This window comes from Periplaneta americana, chromosome 13 (assembly GCF_040183065.1).
Source record: "Periplaneta americana isolate PAMFEO1 chromosome 13, P.americana_PAMFEO1_priV1, whole genome shotgun sequence".
Lineage (NCBI taxonomy): Eukaryota > Metazoa > Arthropoda > Insecta > Blattodea > Blattidae > Periplaneta > Periplaneta americana.
Genome location: NC_091129.1, coordinates 39,415,938 through 39,433,715, shown reverse-complemented (window position 1 = coordinate 39,433,715; position 17,778 = coordinate 39,415,938). Strand labels below are relative to the sequence as shown.

Below are 17,778 nucleotides of genomic sequence, written 5' to 3'. Positions count from 1 at the left end.
AGAAATGGATATGTTGAGTTTTGTGATATTATGAGCACTGCATCATTTTCCTCTCATTACAATTGACTAGAATCCGTCAAAACCCGCAAATCGAAAAAAATGGCGTTTGTTGAGTTTTGTTAAAATGGTCCTCAATTGCTCTAAGGAATGAAAATTTACATTTGTTTCTTTGGATCAAATTTCTACAAATTTAAGGGACAAAACTAAAATCCGTTCTATCATTCATTATCAGAATTCAATGTTCTCTTAAATTGACTGAGGATATTGGGAATTAAGTCAAAAGTTTTCCTAAAACACCCTACTAAAATTTTTATTGAAAACATTTTTTCTGTTTCAGATATCTGAAAGATTAAATCACCCCCACCCCCTTAAAATTAATGATTTGACTTACAGTTCACCTATGTAATTAAAATATTTCTGAGATTTTCTTTGATGATATTTCAATGTATTTTTTTATTTTGGTTGGTTATTTAATGACGCTGTATCAACTACGAGGTTATTTAGCGTCGATGAGATTGGTGATATCGAGATGATATTTGGCAAGATGAGGCCGAGGATTCCCCATAGATTACCTTGCATTCACATTACGGTTGGGGAAAACCTCGGAAAAACCCAACCAGGTAATCAGCCCAAGCGGGGATCGAACCCATGCCCGAACGCAACTTCAGACCGGCAGGCAAGCGCCTTAACCGACTGAGCCACACCTGTGGTTAAATTTCAATGCAATTTAATGGTTTGATTTTAAACTCGTACACACTTTTATTATTATTATCATTACCATTATTATTGAATATCCAATATTTACAAATAACCCTACTGCATCTACGGTATGTTAGGTTGTAGTTAAAATGAATAACAACTAAGCATAATACTGTACACGTCGTTTTGTCAAGTGTCCAAAGACAGGTCCAAACCTCACAAGTGATACGAATGAGGCAACTAAATTTTTTTAAGGTTATGGTTTATTTAACAACGCTCGCAACTGCAGAGGTTATATCAGCGTCGCTGGTGTGGCGGAATTTTGTCCCTCCAGAGTTCTTTTACATGCCAGTAAATCTACTGACATGAGCCTGTCGCATTCAAACACACTTAAATGCCATCGACCTCGACTGGAATTGAACCAGCAACCTTGAGCATAGAAGACCAGCACTATACCAACTCTGCTACCGAGGACAAATGAGGCAACTAAGCTAGGAGATAATAGGGTAGGATAGCCAGTTCCTTTCTCCCTCCATTGCATACATCGCAGACTAGCTATATAAAGTGAGTGTACAAAATCTTCATACACCAAAATATTTCAACTAAATAGAGGTTTAATTACACAGTATAAACAACAATTATTTTTTCCTATACACCTAATAACATTAACATATTTACATGCACATGATTAAAATCAGGACCAATTCTTTTAATACAAAATAATTATACATCTCGTGAAAAACAACAACTGAAGACTACAGTGGACTATAGTGGACTTTATGTTGTCAGCAAACAGATTGATACATCTTGATTACACAACTTTTAACACTATATCACTTCGGAATAATTGTTTTCTGTAAAAACAAACTAAAAACAACAAACAAAAAGTGTTCATACCATTACAAATTAATGCCCCATTCTTCATCAAATTAACAGAAATTAATACTTGGTGGGATTTTCTTTTGCTTCCACAACTCTTGTGAGACGTCTTGACATTAATAGCATCCAACTTCTAGTCTTGGAAGGAGGAATTTTATTCCATTCTTCCCAGAAGGCATCTTTCAATTCTGTTTGTTCTTCAGTTGCCTTTCTCTGACTTTAGTGTCGAGATGGTCCCACAGATACTCTATGGGATTTATATCTGGTTACTATGCAAGGATGTAACACCAGCAATGCTCATACATCCCAAACAAGAACAGTGGGTTCCAGATTCTTTTTTTGTAGCTCTGTGTTTTTTTTTCCATCTATACCATTGTCCTCCCATCCGACGAAAATACATTAAACTTGGTTTCGTTGGTAAATAATGACTATCTCAAAACCCCTTTGTCATGTTTACATGCATTTTAGCAAACAAGAACCTCTTTTTTCTATTTCTTTCATTGACATAACATTTTCTACATGCTACTCTATCATGAAAATTATTATTTCGTCATAGGCAGTTTCTTACTGTTGAAGGACTGACATTTAAGTGAATTTCATTACTTAACTCACTAGCTATTTTCGGAGCACTGATATGTGGATTTATTCTTATGTTTCTGAGTATCAGTGATTCAGCTCGTTTACTCACTTTTGTTGGATGGCCTGATCCCCTTCGATTTTTTTTTTTTGGACTTGTCAGCTCTGTCAATTATAGGCTGAAGGTTGCTCTATGCCTTCCTACAATTTTTTATGTTTCGGAGAGAAACTTACATTTATTATGCAAATTAATGATAATTCTTCTCTCCTCGTCAGTCATTTCACATCGTTTTCAATTCATATTGTTGTATTACTTCAACATGGTACACAAATGCGGCCAGCATCGGTACACAGGTGTATCTGCGCTTACCACAAACTGAACAGACACTATCCCTACCCCTACCTGTAGCAGAGGTTCAGCTGTTTCAGAGGAATACTTAGTTGTGTATAAAGACTTTTTACACATTGATTTGAAATGTTTCTTTACGTTTCTATTTTTTTTATGGAATTCGAAATAAAATTATTTTTCTTTATTTTTTTGTATGTTCTATTATATTTGTATCTATCCTTCAACATATTATATTGTGACAACGACGTGAGATTCGAACTCACGACCAGCGTCCCGCAAGAAAGCAGATCGCGCGGGGATGGCGCGCGGCGGAGAGAGGTAAGGGGAAAGGGCCTACGCGGCGAGAGAGTGGAGAGAGAGAGTGCGAGCGCATCTGGTGCTGGTAAAGAGGAGAGGGCTCTGGATTTTTCTGGAGTGCCATCTCTAGAGACGCGTGGAACTTTCGAGGCTACGTCGCTGTGGTTATAAATTACAGATGCGAAGGAACGACAGTAGTTTTCAGTTTTCAGTTGATTAGTCAGCCAGTCAGTGAGAAAGCCAGAGCAAGCAAGCCAGTCTTGTGTACCGGAGTTCGACTCGAGTGTGCGTCCGCAACTGCGTCAGCATCCGAAGGCCTGAGTTCGAGTGCAGTGGACCGCAGTTGGAGGGACCTGAGTTCGAGTGCAGTGGTCCGCAGTTGGAGGGACCTGAGTTCGAGTACAGTGAACTGTCTCTGAAGGCCTGTGGTTCGAGATACTGTGAACTCGAATGACTGATCCAGAAGAACTGTGAACTGAGAACTGATAGTTCTGATTTGTAAATAGTGTTGTGTAAATATTAGTTAAGATTAACAGTTCATTGTTGTTCGTAATAGTCCAAGTAAATTGTCATTGCCGTCAGTGAAGTGCTATAACGAATAGTGTGTAGAGTGAAAATCCAATTGTTGACGAGAGCGTTTAAGGCGAATTGTAGAAAGGAATTATTGTTGGAAGAATAAAATCCTATTGTTGAGTGGAAATAAATTTACAATATTTATTATAAATTAGCATACTGAGGTTACAAAACGCTTCTTTACGACATATTTGTGCTATTTTAATAAGTGTATGGCGACTTTTTACATTAACTGTATAACAATACAAACAGGTTACACACACATTACAAACATTCAAAAGAGTAGAGGTGCCATATTTATGTAAGTTCATGTACTGAAATTGTTACGATTTTTTTTTATAATTATTACCACAAAATACAATTTCTATATCAAATAAATCCGAGCTATTTAAAAGGCGAACATATCAGTAAAGTACGGAATGTATTGTTGGGACAGAAAGAGTGCAACCTGGTCAAAAAATTTAGAGAAACACTTGTAATAATGTGTTCAATTTATTGTCTTTTGAAGTTGTGGTACTGAAAATTAAAAAGTTTACAAATTGAAACATAGAATTTACTCATGCACGAGCACTCTAAAGATTCTTTTCCCAAATTCAGAGAAATAACTGAAGTAACAAATATTGAGAAGTCTATGATTAATAAGGTTATGACAAACTTTCCATTAGTCAGTTTTCTGGCATTACTATGGCAACGAATGGTGATAGTTGCTTTGTTTATTCAAACCACTGCCTGCTGGATCGAATCCTAAGGATGCGTAAATGCCTGCTCAATCAAAGTTATTTTGCCACTAGGTAGCAGATATTAACATTATCCCAATAATGGTATGCACTACCTGCCACCTAGTGGCTACTCGCACGTAAGCATTGATTGAGCAGACAGTGTAAGCAGCCACAGGATGAGATCCAGCAGACAGTGGTTCAAACTACTGACAAAATGATCAATTTAAATGAGTTGGATGTCTACCACGTAATTCTTTTAATACAACAAGTGACAAGTAAGTAGAGAGTTTGGTGTTTATCTATCTGTGGTGTCCAGACTTTGGAAAAGATACAGTGACAAGATAGTGTTATAGGAGAGCTGGCCAATGGCCATAAGCGTAAAACCAGCCATCTGCAAGACTTATGCTCTACAACGTCGTGTAAGTACGACCAGGAACCTATTGAATGATTTTCACATGGCTTCTGGAGTTTGTGTTTCAGATCAAATGTAAGAAACAGATTACGAGAACACAATATACGATCAAGAAGAGCAGCAAGACATGCTGTATGTTTGCTTGGTATCATGCAGATTGAAATATCAATTGGTGGCGGTTCGTGTTCTCTGATGAGCCCAGGTTTCACCATACAAGTTCAAAAGCCTAGCACAAATATTTGCTAATATACTGAACGGAAAGATCTCTATTGGCCTACAGATCCATTCGTTATAGAATGATAGTCCACAACTAGACCATCATGAAAGCTCTCAACAAACATCGACAAGGGCAGAAAAGTAATTCGTCTACAACTAGCCATAAAACAGCGAAGAAAATTAAGAAAATCGTTAACTATGTAATGTGAGCACAATAATATAATATTCTTCTTAGAGAATCATTCTGTATTATTTTCATATCCTCACATAAGTGTTTTAACAATGTCTAAAGAGCCCACAATAACTGAAAAATTTTTGGGATCACAATGGTCTTTCTATGAGTATCATAAACAGGCTTCGAGACTTTGGACCCGATACAATAAGTTTACTGTGCATGTACTATAGGTTGTTGACTCGCTGCAGGTAGTAAAAGGTAGAGATGTGTTGAGGTTGCTATTTAGAGTAGAGTACAGTAGTATGGGGAAACACACACATATGTACATTCTGAAAGCAAATATACATTACACAATGGCAATGTCAAAAGAATGTGAAAAGCATTTATTCTCCTCTTTTATAAGCATTTTTGTGTTTAATTATTATACACAGTGTTAATGGTGGAAATAAACATGTAGCAATTTTAATTTATTCATTTATCCTATTGGTCGTCTTTAGGAACTACAGTTACAGTACCGAATTGCAATGTACTACAAGATACATTTTCAGTGTCTCAAATGTAAATATTTTTCGGTTATCTGCCAAACACAGTTTGTACTGTGAAAAGATGCGTTCTAAACATCATTGCAGTCTCTAAGAGACAGTCCTTTATTCTCGGGTGACTACATGTCCACTAATTTGCTGTTTATATTACACAGTGATCCATATCCGTTATTTTTACATAAAATTGATTTCCACTTCCATTTTACATGGTCAGTAACCAGTGTACTTGGTGTCTCATTAATTCTCTGTGTCATTTCCTTAACTAATTTCAGGGCTTCCGGCATCTCTTGCTCTGACTTTTCTAACCGTGTAATAGTTTCAGACACAGTTTGAAAATAGATTTGTATGAAAACCAAATTATTCGTCAGAACCTTCAAATCCAGAGCGTTTTCCTTTGCGTATTTGTTGGCATGCATTCTACAGTACCCCCACCCACTGTACGCTTTACCACTATACTCAGTACGCCGTTATGCGGATTTCCCACTGAACTGCTCTATCGGGTCCGAAGTCTCGAAGCCTGCATCTTCAGTGCATTGCTTTTCATAGTATGAGGGATGTTAAAGGCCCAGTCTTGACGGTAGATGACGTCACGAGCAGTGCGAGAGGGTCTGATGGCCAGTGCCTTCCAATCGATTTTCCTTGAATGACATTATGCAGGACAGCGCACCACCTCACTTTGCAAATGTCGTGCATATGTGGTGGATGAGAAGTTTCCGGGATGTTGGCTGGGGCGATGTGGATCTCATGAACGGCCTGCAAGAAACCCTGACCTGACAACCTGTGACTTTTTTTATGGGGCCGGGCAAACGATGAGGTGTAATGGACGAAACCTCGCACTCTGAAAGAATTGCAAGCAAAGATTTGGGGCGTCACTAATGTTTCACGCAACTTCCTCCAGAAGACTGTAGATTCCACTCCTGGCTGTTTGAGGAAATTGTCGGAGCTACAGGTGCCTACATTGAATTTTGAGGTATGCAACTGTATTCCCATTTAATAATGTACACATAAAATTAGTTTCAATAAATTTGCGTTGTAAATGTAAATTTTATATGCCTCTTTTAACATCTAGTTACTTCTTGCCCACTCTGTAGAAGACCATGTAGTATTTGCTGCTATAGGAGGTCCTGGATTTGTGCTTGTTTGTGATAATACCGGGGCACATTCTGTGACTGAGACGAACTTCCTAAGGTTGAACGAAATTGAGATTATGGACTTGCCTGCAGTAGTCCTGTTCTGAACATTTTGGGAACTGCTGGGCAGGAAAATCAGACGAGAGTCCGCTCTCCACAAATCCTGCACGAACTTGTGGATGCTCTGGAGGAGGAATGGGAGAAAATTCCCCAAGATGAAGTACAAGAACTCATTCGGAATATGCCACAAAGATGCCAAAGATATGTCATCGAAAGTCGTGGATGCCATACATGATACTAGAACCTTCTATTTGATCTTCAGGTTTGATGAGTTATGCCAAGATTTAAATATTTACTTGGACGAATTTTATTGTAAATTTAATTAGTGGCATTAAAATTCATTATTATTAATTTATTTTTATTTGCATGATGTTAAATACATTCTTAAGTAATGTTATTATCAATTTTCGTATCTTTACTCTTGTCAGTACAAAAATATTTAAGAAACTCATACTGTTCTCCTAATAGTTTTAAGCAGTGTATTCTTTCTATAGAAATAAACATTTAGAATCAATTTTTATTTTAGTAGGTTATTTTACGACGCTTTATCAACAGCTTAGGTTATTTAGCGTCTGAATGAGATGAAGGTGATAATCCGGTGAAAAGAGTCCGAGGTCCAGCACTGAAAGTTACCCAGCATTTAGAATCAAATCGATGAGAAGAAAAAGAGTAATTTTTTCAAGAATCTCACTTTTCACATACAAAATCTATTAAGAAATAGAAATAAAGAGCACCGGGGAAAAAAGATGAGAGGAATAGGCTTAAAAAAAAACAAAAGAGAGATGAGGAAACAATTTTACAGCCATGTTTTGAAAAACCTGTACACTGCAAAAAAGGATGAAGGAAAAAAAAATTAGAGTGCACAGTATGCTGTTTATACTGTTTATGTTGGCAATCCTTAACCTCTGTTTGCAAGTTTGCCAATACAACTAATTTTACTGTATTAGGTTATTTTTAAACAGTAATCAATCTAATAAAATTATTTTTCCCGAATTATTTAGTCACTTGTAATAGTCCATCCAGCTACAAGTAGTAATCCGTTCCCTGTTTCAAGCTGTGGATAATAATGTAGCCGTGCATTTTATATCACTTTGTTGACTTACTACTGTGAACAGCAGGTGTTCTCTTGGCTTATTAAGTGAACAGTTTTTGAAGGTTTAATCCCAAAATTAACAAGGAAAAGGAAGGGGAATGAAGGATGTTAATATAAAAACAATTGAGAAGAAGACTAATGAAATAAACAAAACTAGAGAATCTGGCAGAGAACAATGCATTAAGCTAAATACAAATGTTAAAGAAGGAAGTGTTAGCAATGCTGTGGGACTTCAATGAATCATTTGGGCCATGAGGTTGAGGAGCTGACTATGCTTGGGCAGAACAAACATTATACTGATGCTCCACTACATTGTGAATAAAGTAAAAAGACTGAAAAAGATTACTGTTGTGTTTTCAATCCAGAGACACTCATAATACCTTAGAGTGTGATCGCAACATGTGACTAATCAGTCTGAAGACGATAGTGGAATTGCCATATGAGTGAAATACAGTTGTGCGAAATGCTACAGTTAAGTCTGATGCATTTGAAGTGATACCACATGATAATCGTCTTATTTTGAAACCTTCGACATATATTTTTGCCTCCAAAATATCTTAATAAATGCCCATTTGCTAATAAGACCTGTAAAAGAAATTATTATAGTTGAAAATCATCCCTGAATGATATAAGTACTTCGGACTGAGAACTGAAGCTGTAGTCAAAATTCCTACATCATCTTCAGGACAGTTTATTATAGCCTCACACCTATGTAAACCAAAATATAATTACCTGCAGCATTTCAAAAATTTTTTCTCAAAAAGCTCGATTTGTTTGTGATGCCTAAGTGAAACAATATGAGATCCAGTTCTCATTATAAGTAGATCTATTTGCTTTATTAGTGACAGTAGTTTAATTTTGTTAAACTTTCAGTATTATGAAAGTGATCATAGTGTTTCCTTATAACATTCATCTTTTTCCAATGTAAGTTACGACATTTGCATATTATTATATTCTCTCATTATGTAATTAATGAGATACTTGTACACAAATAACATTAAGTAAAATTTAAAACGTTATAATTTACTGTGTATACAGTCAAGTTAATTAGTAATTATGAGACTTCAAAGTTAAAAGTTTGTTTTTCTCAACATAAAGTTGTATAAACCCTCATCTTTTCCCCCCTGTGCTCTTCAAATAATCTGACTTTATTTTTTCTCCCGTGGAAATAAATGAAGCACACACAGGTAGTAATCTCAGGTGTGGTGTAGGGCACCTTCATGTGCATGCATTGAGTTTTTTTCTGTCTGCAGAGTGTGTCAGTTGCTGGCAGTCAACCTGCGAGTAAGTGCATGCCCATCAGATTTTCACTTGTGCAAAGTGACAGAATGACTTGAACAGGAGTAATGCAACAAATTTTGCGAATCAAAAGATTCAATAGGCTTTCGGTAACAATGCTATGGGCATCATACAAATATAGGAGTGGTACAACCATTCCAAACATGGCCACTCATTGGTGGAGAGCGAATCATGTTTCTGTAGGCCCTCAACAAGCCGAAATGGCAAGATGATTGACCAAAAGTGGACACTGGTCATGCAGGAACATTATATTACAGTCCAAGAACTTGTGGACAAGGTAGTTTGGTACATTCCATTTTTAAAGAGGATTTGGCCATGCAGAATGTCCACGAAATTCGTACTGAAGCTGATCATGATGGAGTATGGAGCAGAAGCAACTCTGCAGGACTAGCTGGAATGCGCAGACGACAATGACTTCCAGTGGCAGGACCACTGGGAGAAGAGTGTGCAGTCCCAAGGGGAAGACTACGTTCTTCAATGTACAACCCAAAAACCAAGGTACAGTCATCACAGTAAAAACTTTTATCATAACCGAGGACTAAAAAAGTATGGCAGATGCACAGCAAAGTGAAACTCATGTTGACCCTTTTCTTTGACTCCTATGGCAGTGCATTACGAATATGCTTCACAAGGCCAAATCATTACCAAAGAATACTATCTGTAAGTTTTCGATCGCATTCGTGATGCTGTGCAGGCAAATGACCAGCAAAAACTTGAAAGCACCCACCCATTATTCGCGACTGATTCAGGCTTTCTTGACCAAATATAACATTCCTCAGGTTCGTCAGGCTCTCTATTCTCCCGTCGCGACTCCCTCTCGTTTTTGGCAGTTCCTCAAGCTGAAAATGCTGTTGGAAGGGACTCAGTTTAAATCACAATAAGACATCATTTGTAACACAATGACTCAATTCTACTGTATTTCCAAAGAAGCCTTCCAGAAATGCTTCCAACGTGGCAGGACTAGTGGAAGAAGTGTGGGCAGTCTCAAGAGGAAGACTGCATTGAAGGATGTTCGCGGTTTCAGACCTTCTGGTGAGTAATAATTGTATTTTTCCCAGCCAAGAGTCAAAAATACTTTTGGAATAGATCTTGTATATCAGAATATTGCATATAAATTTGAGCTCTATCATTAACATATAACCTTTCAAGCACACGAAAAATGTTAGTAGCTATAACCCCACATCATCAGTGAAGAACTTCCTGGATCCTATTTCTATAGCAGTATAAAAATTAAATTTCTGAGGTGTGCATCTATACACTAAAATTCATTATCCCTAATAACTTGTAAAGAACATGTGGAAATAATTTGTATGAAGCCGTTTGATTTAGAGACAGGGCCCTAAACGTGTGACAAAGGATTCCACATTTAGTTTTCTTCTGAAGCCATTTAAAGGATTTTATCATCATCTTTAAAATAAAATGCTCTGGACTGAGATTCAACACACAGGACTCAGATTTAATGGCAAGCGCATTGGCCATTCAGTCACCACAGATGATAAAGAAGTGAAATGTGAGAGATTACATAATTAAATGTTACCGGTACTCAATGCCCCTAATTTAGACAACTGTGAAGTTTATCAGTGTGATAATATGTAATGTCAACATTTACAACTCTCACTGAAATTAATTTATACTGTACTTTTTCCATGTACAAAACTGTTTGTGTCTTACCCCTTCATCTTCGTCAGAACTTTCATGCTCTTCTCCTATTCCAGCATTCTTAATTTTCCTCGTAAAATCAGGGTCCACTTCATCTTCCAATTTTATTTCAGTTTCGTCATCTTCATTCTTAAAGGACTTTTCTGCTGTTTCAGCTGCACTTTCAATTCTAAAATAATAATAATAATAATAATAATAATAATAATAATAATAATAATAATAATAATAATAATAATAATAATACATTTATTTCATTAATCATTATTAATATTAATTTGTTAGTCATCAGCGGTTGGCCAATGATAATCTAGCACAACTAAGATGATAATAATGCAATAATACAGAATAAATTGAAAACAATATTTACATTGATGACAATAATAAAAAATTTTATACACTGGATTAATATTATATTGTTAATTAATAGATACAAGTAAAACAATGGCAAATAAAAAAATGAGTCGCTAATGAATGATATGTTGTAGCATGAAAATACCATAAAAATTACAATAAAAAATTGAAGACAATTGTTTACGAGAATAAATAAAAGATTATGTAATTGTCAGGAACAAACTAAGTTCATACAGTGAAAGGATCGAATTCGCAGCCATGCATGTTCGTATTTTTAATGCATCTGGAGACTGGTGAAAGAAATTTTGAATTTCTATTATAGAAAAGTTTGTGAGCTCTCATATCTTTTGCAGAATACGTAAGATAACGTTTCTTAAGGAGTTACAGGATATATCACCTTTGAGGACCTTGCAGAATAGATAATCGAGCTCATGGCGTCTAGCATATAGGCTTCGACAATTAAGGTAAACGCATATTATCTCGTAGCTATACCCAGAGTTAGTGGGCAGAAATCTGAATCAACATAAGGATATGAATTTCCTTTGGATGAATAATAATAATAATAATAATAATAATAATAATAATAATAATAATAATAATAATAATAATAACAACAACAACAACAACAGTGTACATATAATACTTATGGTTGGGTGCATCAACATCGGTTAAGAATTAACAGTCCTTAGCTTCTGACTCAATGCTTGCTAGGCCGCATATACATGGGCGCGCAACAGCAGTACAGTGGCGCTGCATGTAATGCATGGAGTGAATTGTGCAAGCGTTGCACATGATACGAACCACCTGAGTAGGACGCACAAGCCTCGAACACATTTCTAGTTTCATTCTACTCGCATGATGGACGACAATGGAAAACGAGAAAGCTTTGCTAACTGCTATTTGCACTTTGGTAACATAGCATACATTTTCCCGGCCACTTAGTCACTCGTAATGAGTGCACCTCTGTACACAGTGCGTTGGACATTGTGCCACTGTCACATACTCTGTGACACAGTACATGAGGGCAGGCCACCAAAGGGAAAACTGGGAGGAAGAACTTAAATTGAGGGGATTCAATCTGACACCGGAACTGGAATCCGGTGTGGCTCAGTGGATAAAGCATCAGCACGTAGAGCTGAAAACTCGAGTTCAAGTCCCGATGCCTATCCAGCCTTCATCATGTGGTGATGCAGAATTCCTGCACGGAAACATCACATGTATTTCGGTACATCACAATAATATTTATTTTATAAGATTAACAGCTGACATGACATCTCTAATTTACTTCTTAAATACTGCATACTTCAATCCATCATCAGAAATGACGATACAGTGAACATTCACCAGTCCACCAGTACGTAGTGACTCATGCCAAATGCAGAAAAGTTGTTGTTGTTGTTTTCTAATGCCAGGCGTTTGACAATAAAGTCATTTGACCTTTTGCACTCCAATATTTTTCAAAGCTATCATCATGACCAGCCACTGAAGCACAGATTTTGAGGTGTTCCGAATCCATTTCTTGGTTTGAGTTGCACAGTGGGCAGTTAGGGGATTGATATATTCCAATTCTATGCAGGTGTTTGGCCAAACAGTCATGACCTGTTGCCAATCTAAATGCAGCTACAAACGATTTTCGTGGTAAATCGGGAATTAACTGTGGATTTTGATGCAGAGAGTTCCATTTTTTTCCCTTGGGATTGAGTTAGCAAATTTTGTTTGTTGAAGTCTAAGTATGTAGATTTCATAAATCTCTTCACAGAGTAATACGTAGATTTAGTAACAGGTCTGTAAGTAGCAGTGCTGCCCTTCTTTGCTAAAGCATCCGCATTCTCGTTTCCCAGGATTCCACAATGGGATGGTATCCATTGGAATACAATTCTTTTATTGAGTGATATTAATTGAGAGAGCATTTTAGTTATTTCTGCTGTTTGAGATGAAGGTGTGTGTTTAGAGACGATTGATAAAATAGCTGCTTTGGAGTCTGACAATATAACTGCATTCCTAAATTTATTGATGTGGCATAGAAGATTCCTGAGACATTCACTTATTGCAATGATTTCACCATCAAAACTTGTTGTTCCATATCCAAGAGATCTATAAAGTGAAAGAGACAGCACATAACACCTGCACCGGCACCTTGTTCTCTGGAGATCAAGGATCCATCGGTGTATAAATGAAGCCAGTTTTGTGGAGGGTACCTAATATTAATTGTCTCTAAAGACAATTGTTTCAGTATTTCAGTGTTTACATCTGATTTCAGTATTTCTTCTGTTAAATTTAGATTATATTCTATATTTAATAGAGTTAAAGGGTTTGGTTTAATTTGTAAGTTTTCTTTTAAATTCGGGATATTGATTTTCTGTTTTAATTCTTGAACAATGGATATGAAACTTTTTTGAGTTTTCAATCTACAAAGAGGACTGTATGAATGCCAATTGTTACCTGGTAATGTGACAAGTTTTTCATATTGAATCAGTGCTTTTTCTTCTATTGTCATTTTGATGCTGTTAATATTAGTGAGGAATCTCATAGAATTTATTGGCATTGTTTTGATTCCACCAGTAATGAGTCTGAGAGCTTGGTTTTGAACATATTCTATGTCGTATATGAAAGGTGAAGTAATTAAAATTTCTCCGCAGTATGTCAGCACTGGCTGTATAAACATTTTGTATGTAGTGTTCAAAGTATTCCTAGAGCATCCCCATTTCTTTCCTGCTAGTCTTTTTAAAAGGGAGAATCTTTTACGAGCTTTTTCAGAAATGTATTTCAAATGGTTGCTCCATGTTAACTTACTATCGAAAATAACTCCAAGATATTTGGATTCATAAGTCCTAGGAAGTTGTTGGCCATTGCATAGGATATTGAATTCTCTTTCTTTTTTACCGAGTGAAAATATTTGGTAAAAAATGCAGAAAAGTCTGAAGCAGGAAATAAAAGATCTAAGTGAACGAGTATAAAAATAAATGAAATTAGTGCTTACAATGTAGCTTTTATTTTCAATATTTTCTTCATGGCATAGAAGACTCCTTCAGAAACTTTTTCTCGACATGCTTCAGAATTTCTGCTGGTTTCACAGAAAATTTGGACTTGTATACTTCACGTGGAAGAAACTGCATATGTATCATATATACTTGGTTCCTGAAATAAGAAAATGAACAAATTACAATACTGTATTCATTCTCTTGACACTTCAGTTTCAGAAATTTAGTCAAATTAATTCACCAGTAACAGGTGTAAGAACTGGGGTTTTCATGCATGGTGGGCACTGCCTCATTTTTTTTCTTTTGCTGCTGTAACGATTCTAGGTCAATGATTCTCTAAGAAATGAAAAGATCACGGGGACCAACATTCTGGTCTATTCCTCCTTACCTCAAACCACTGAATTTTTATTTAACAGTCATTCCACATCAAATCGCAAACTGACAAAGTATGACCTTTTCATAAATGGGCGAATTTTTTTTATGAATTCCAGGCATCAAATAAAGAGATCCATATCGTTTATTTCCACAGTTATTTACTATTTGTGTACTTATGACTATTTGAAACTACGTGAAGTATGTGCGCACTGTAACAAGATCGCTTAGTACTCTTGAGTCTATATATAGTTGAGATTTTGGGTTCAGTGCATTTGAAATATTAAATGCAATACTTTTTACTACTTTACACAATTTGGCCTAATTTTTAAATTATTTTTCTTTCAAATTAAAATGATTACATTAAATAGCATAGTTAAAAAAAAATACAAACCTATTCCCTGATGTATTATCTGTAACTAGAGCATCAAAAGTGTGGGATATGCATACATACATTTGCAACAATTTATTTTCTGGACGCATGCATGTGCTCACAATACACCACTATGGAATTATTTTCATACATGTGTATGCGAAAAGACTGGCCACAGAAAATTTTACGAAATTAAGTTGCATATGATAACTGTCTGCACCTCTACAAAGTAGATCATTGCTTCTTAGCTTGGAAAACACTCACCTCATTGATGGCTGCCATGAAAGCCTACATTCGAAGACAAATGATTAATACCTTAAGAAACAGTAAACATCCTATCTGAAGTTATTTTATTATTGCCAACTCAGCTAGAGGGGAGCCTGCTTTTTAATATATTGTATAAATTATAATTATATCCACTGGAAGGCTTTGTATCTGAATGTTAATTTAATACCATGTACGCCATTTAACCGCTTTAAGAAAAAGTATCATGGTTAGACTATTTATTAGTGTTTTACAGATGTGTTTAAATAATATTTTTCACCATGTTCAAATGTTTGTTTGTTAGTAAACTATCACCTGAAGATGACTTGAAAGTAAGTCGAAAATATTCGTGACTTATATTAATATTGTATCCTAATGTAACAGAATTCATTTCTGCCATCTTAACATGATAAGTGATTGAGTGAAAATAAAAACTGATTTATATATTATTCATTATGCTGCCGAAACTCAGGTTAGATAAACGGATCAAACAATTCTCCCAAGATGGAATGAACAAGTTTGGAGATAATATAATGCTGTGCAGTTTCTGCAATAAGCAAGTTGTGCGCGAAGCTACTATTTCTATTTTCCCTCGCATACTAATAAAACTGTAAACAGTACCTGGTGCCATATTGAGCTGTTTATTCAAGTATAGATGATCACAGAACTCAAGAATTTTCCTTTTTCACCCAAGAATTTAATTATTTTACTCAAGAATTTTTACCTTTGTCACTCAAGAAATTTAAGGGATTTTATTCAAGAAATTTGAGGTCCATAGTTATGATTAAGAATGTGACATCACATCATAGTCTGTCTTTCTTGTTAGTCACAACTGCAACCGTGGTTTGCGTTGTACAAGTTCACAGCTGTGTAACGCTTTGTTATGGAAAGAAGAACGGTATTGGACATGAATTATAGTGAATGTAATGTAACTAAAGCAACGATGGACTTGCATAGCAGTATGATGTCACACGCATTGCCAATGTCCACGTTCAGAAGTATGTTGCTTGGAAACCATTAATCGTAGAAAGGTCTAGTTTGCTTCATTGCATGTTGTTTAGAATATATCATCCCTGAATGTGTTTTTGAATTCAGTACCCCTTTAAGACTTTTCTCTCAATGACAAAATCCTATTTTTGAAAAAAAAACATCATATTAAAACTCCTAAGAAAATCCCAAACACTTATATTTACATAGTCCATGTAAAATTCAAACATCTGGAGTAAGAATAAAATGGGACACACAGTAATAGAATTATCCCGTTTAAAATGCCTTCACATTACAGATGCTCAAAGAAATGCAACATCAGCATTTATGAAACACAGTTCAACCAAATCTTAATCATCTGAAAGCTCTGAATACACAGAAGCTTGGAAATAAAGCCAAGTAGTAATTTAATAAGAACCAGTGCCAGAGTTCTAACAGAAAACGGTAAGTTTCGAACCTGTATTTATAGACTTGATAGAGAGAGGTTATAACACAAGTAAAAGCAAAGTTTTATCAGATGGTGATTACTGAGAGTCTATCTTATACCTTGAGAATAAGTATAATCATAAATTGGTGAAGAAGTTTACAACGATTACAGACTAACGAGAATACCAAAATAAAGTATTAATCAACGTTTCTAACGTATTTGCTGATATCTCTAAAAACGTGGTCATACATTTGTACGTAGTATTTTATAAACATTGCGTACTTGGTGAAAGAAAGTACTATGCAAAAAAATTGAAAACAGCTTTAATTTTCACATACAGTAATTTGTTCAGCATAAATGTTATATACATTTCACTTCTTACCTTTCAGGAAAAAGTTCAATTTTGTCCTTTACATCAATGTACTGCAATACGTCAGACATTGTAACTCTACACAATTTCAATTTCAAATTATTTGCTTTTTTTTTCTCTAGTTTACGTATGTCAGGAAGGAATGGTATGTCCATATTTGGAGTCTTCATATTATGTGATGCTGTCATCAGCAACTCTCGCAATCGAGGTATACCCAATGTCACATTCATCTCACCACGACCAGCAAAGTGAAATGTGTTCAGAGTCATTTGAGTGGATGGCTCTCCGATGGACTGAAATAGAAAAACCATGTGTATTTGTAGACTCCTTATGCAGAAAGATTGTATATTTAAAATAACTTACTTACAAATGGCTTTTAGAGAACCCAGAGGTTCATTGCCCCCTCACATAAGACCGCCATCGGTCCCTATCTTGAGCAAGATTAATCCAATCTCTACCATCATATCTCACCTCCTCAAATCCATTTTAATACTATCCTTCCATTTACGTCTTGGCCTCCCCAAAGGTCTTTTTCCCTCAGGTCTTTCAACTAACACTCTATATGAATTTCTGGATTCACCCATATATGCTACATGCCCCGTCCATCTCAAATGTCTGGATTTAATGTTCCTAATTATGTTAGGTGAAGACAATGAGTGCAGTTCTGTGTTATGTAATTTTCTCCATTCTCCTGTAACTTCAACCCTCTTACCCCCAAATATTTTCCTAAACACCTTATTCTCGAACACTCTTAACCTCTGCTCCTCTCTCGAAATGAGAGTTCAAGTTTCACAACCATATGGAACGACTGTAATATAACTGTTTTATAAATTCTAACTTTCAGTATTTTTTAAAGTAGGCTGGACGACAAAATCTTCTCAACAGAATAATAGCACGCATTTCCTATATTTATTCTGCGTTTAACTTCCTCACAAGTGTAATTTATAAATAATAATAATAATAATAATAATAATA

The 17,778-nt window shown here is 35.7% G+C and overlaps 1 protein-coding gene across 4 annotated transcripts in view; it reads right to left on the bottom strand.

The window, feature by feature from the left end:
- The window catches only part of LOC138711816 (DNA-directed RNA polymerase I subunit RPA1-like), a 69,253-nt gene that overhangs the window by 32,691 nt on the left and 18,784 nt on the right, over positions 1-17,778 (bottom strand). For 2 of the 4 annotated variants that reach the window (XM_069843066.1, XM_069843069.1), the window contains exons 5-7: positions 16,816-17,096; positions 14,010-14,167; positions 10,711-10,847 (exon numbers count right to left, since the gene is read on the bottom strand). In XM_069843066.1, coding sequence (XP_069699167.1) covers positions 14,038-14,167; positions 16,816-17,096 — 411 coding nt within the window. In that variant the 3' untranslated portion in view covers positions 10,711-10,847; positions 14,010-14,037. Of the gene's footprint in view, positions 1-10,690; positions 10,848-14,009; positions 14,168-16,815; positions 17,097-17,778 lie in introns of those variants that run through there. The other 2 variants (XM_069843067.1, XM_069843068.1) reach the window with 1 other exon arrangement.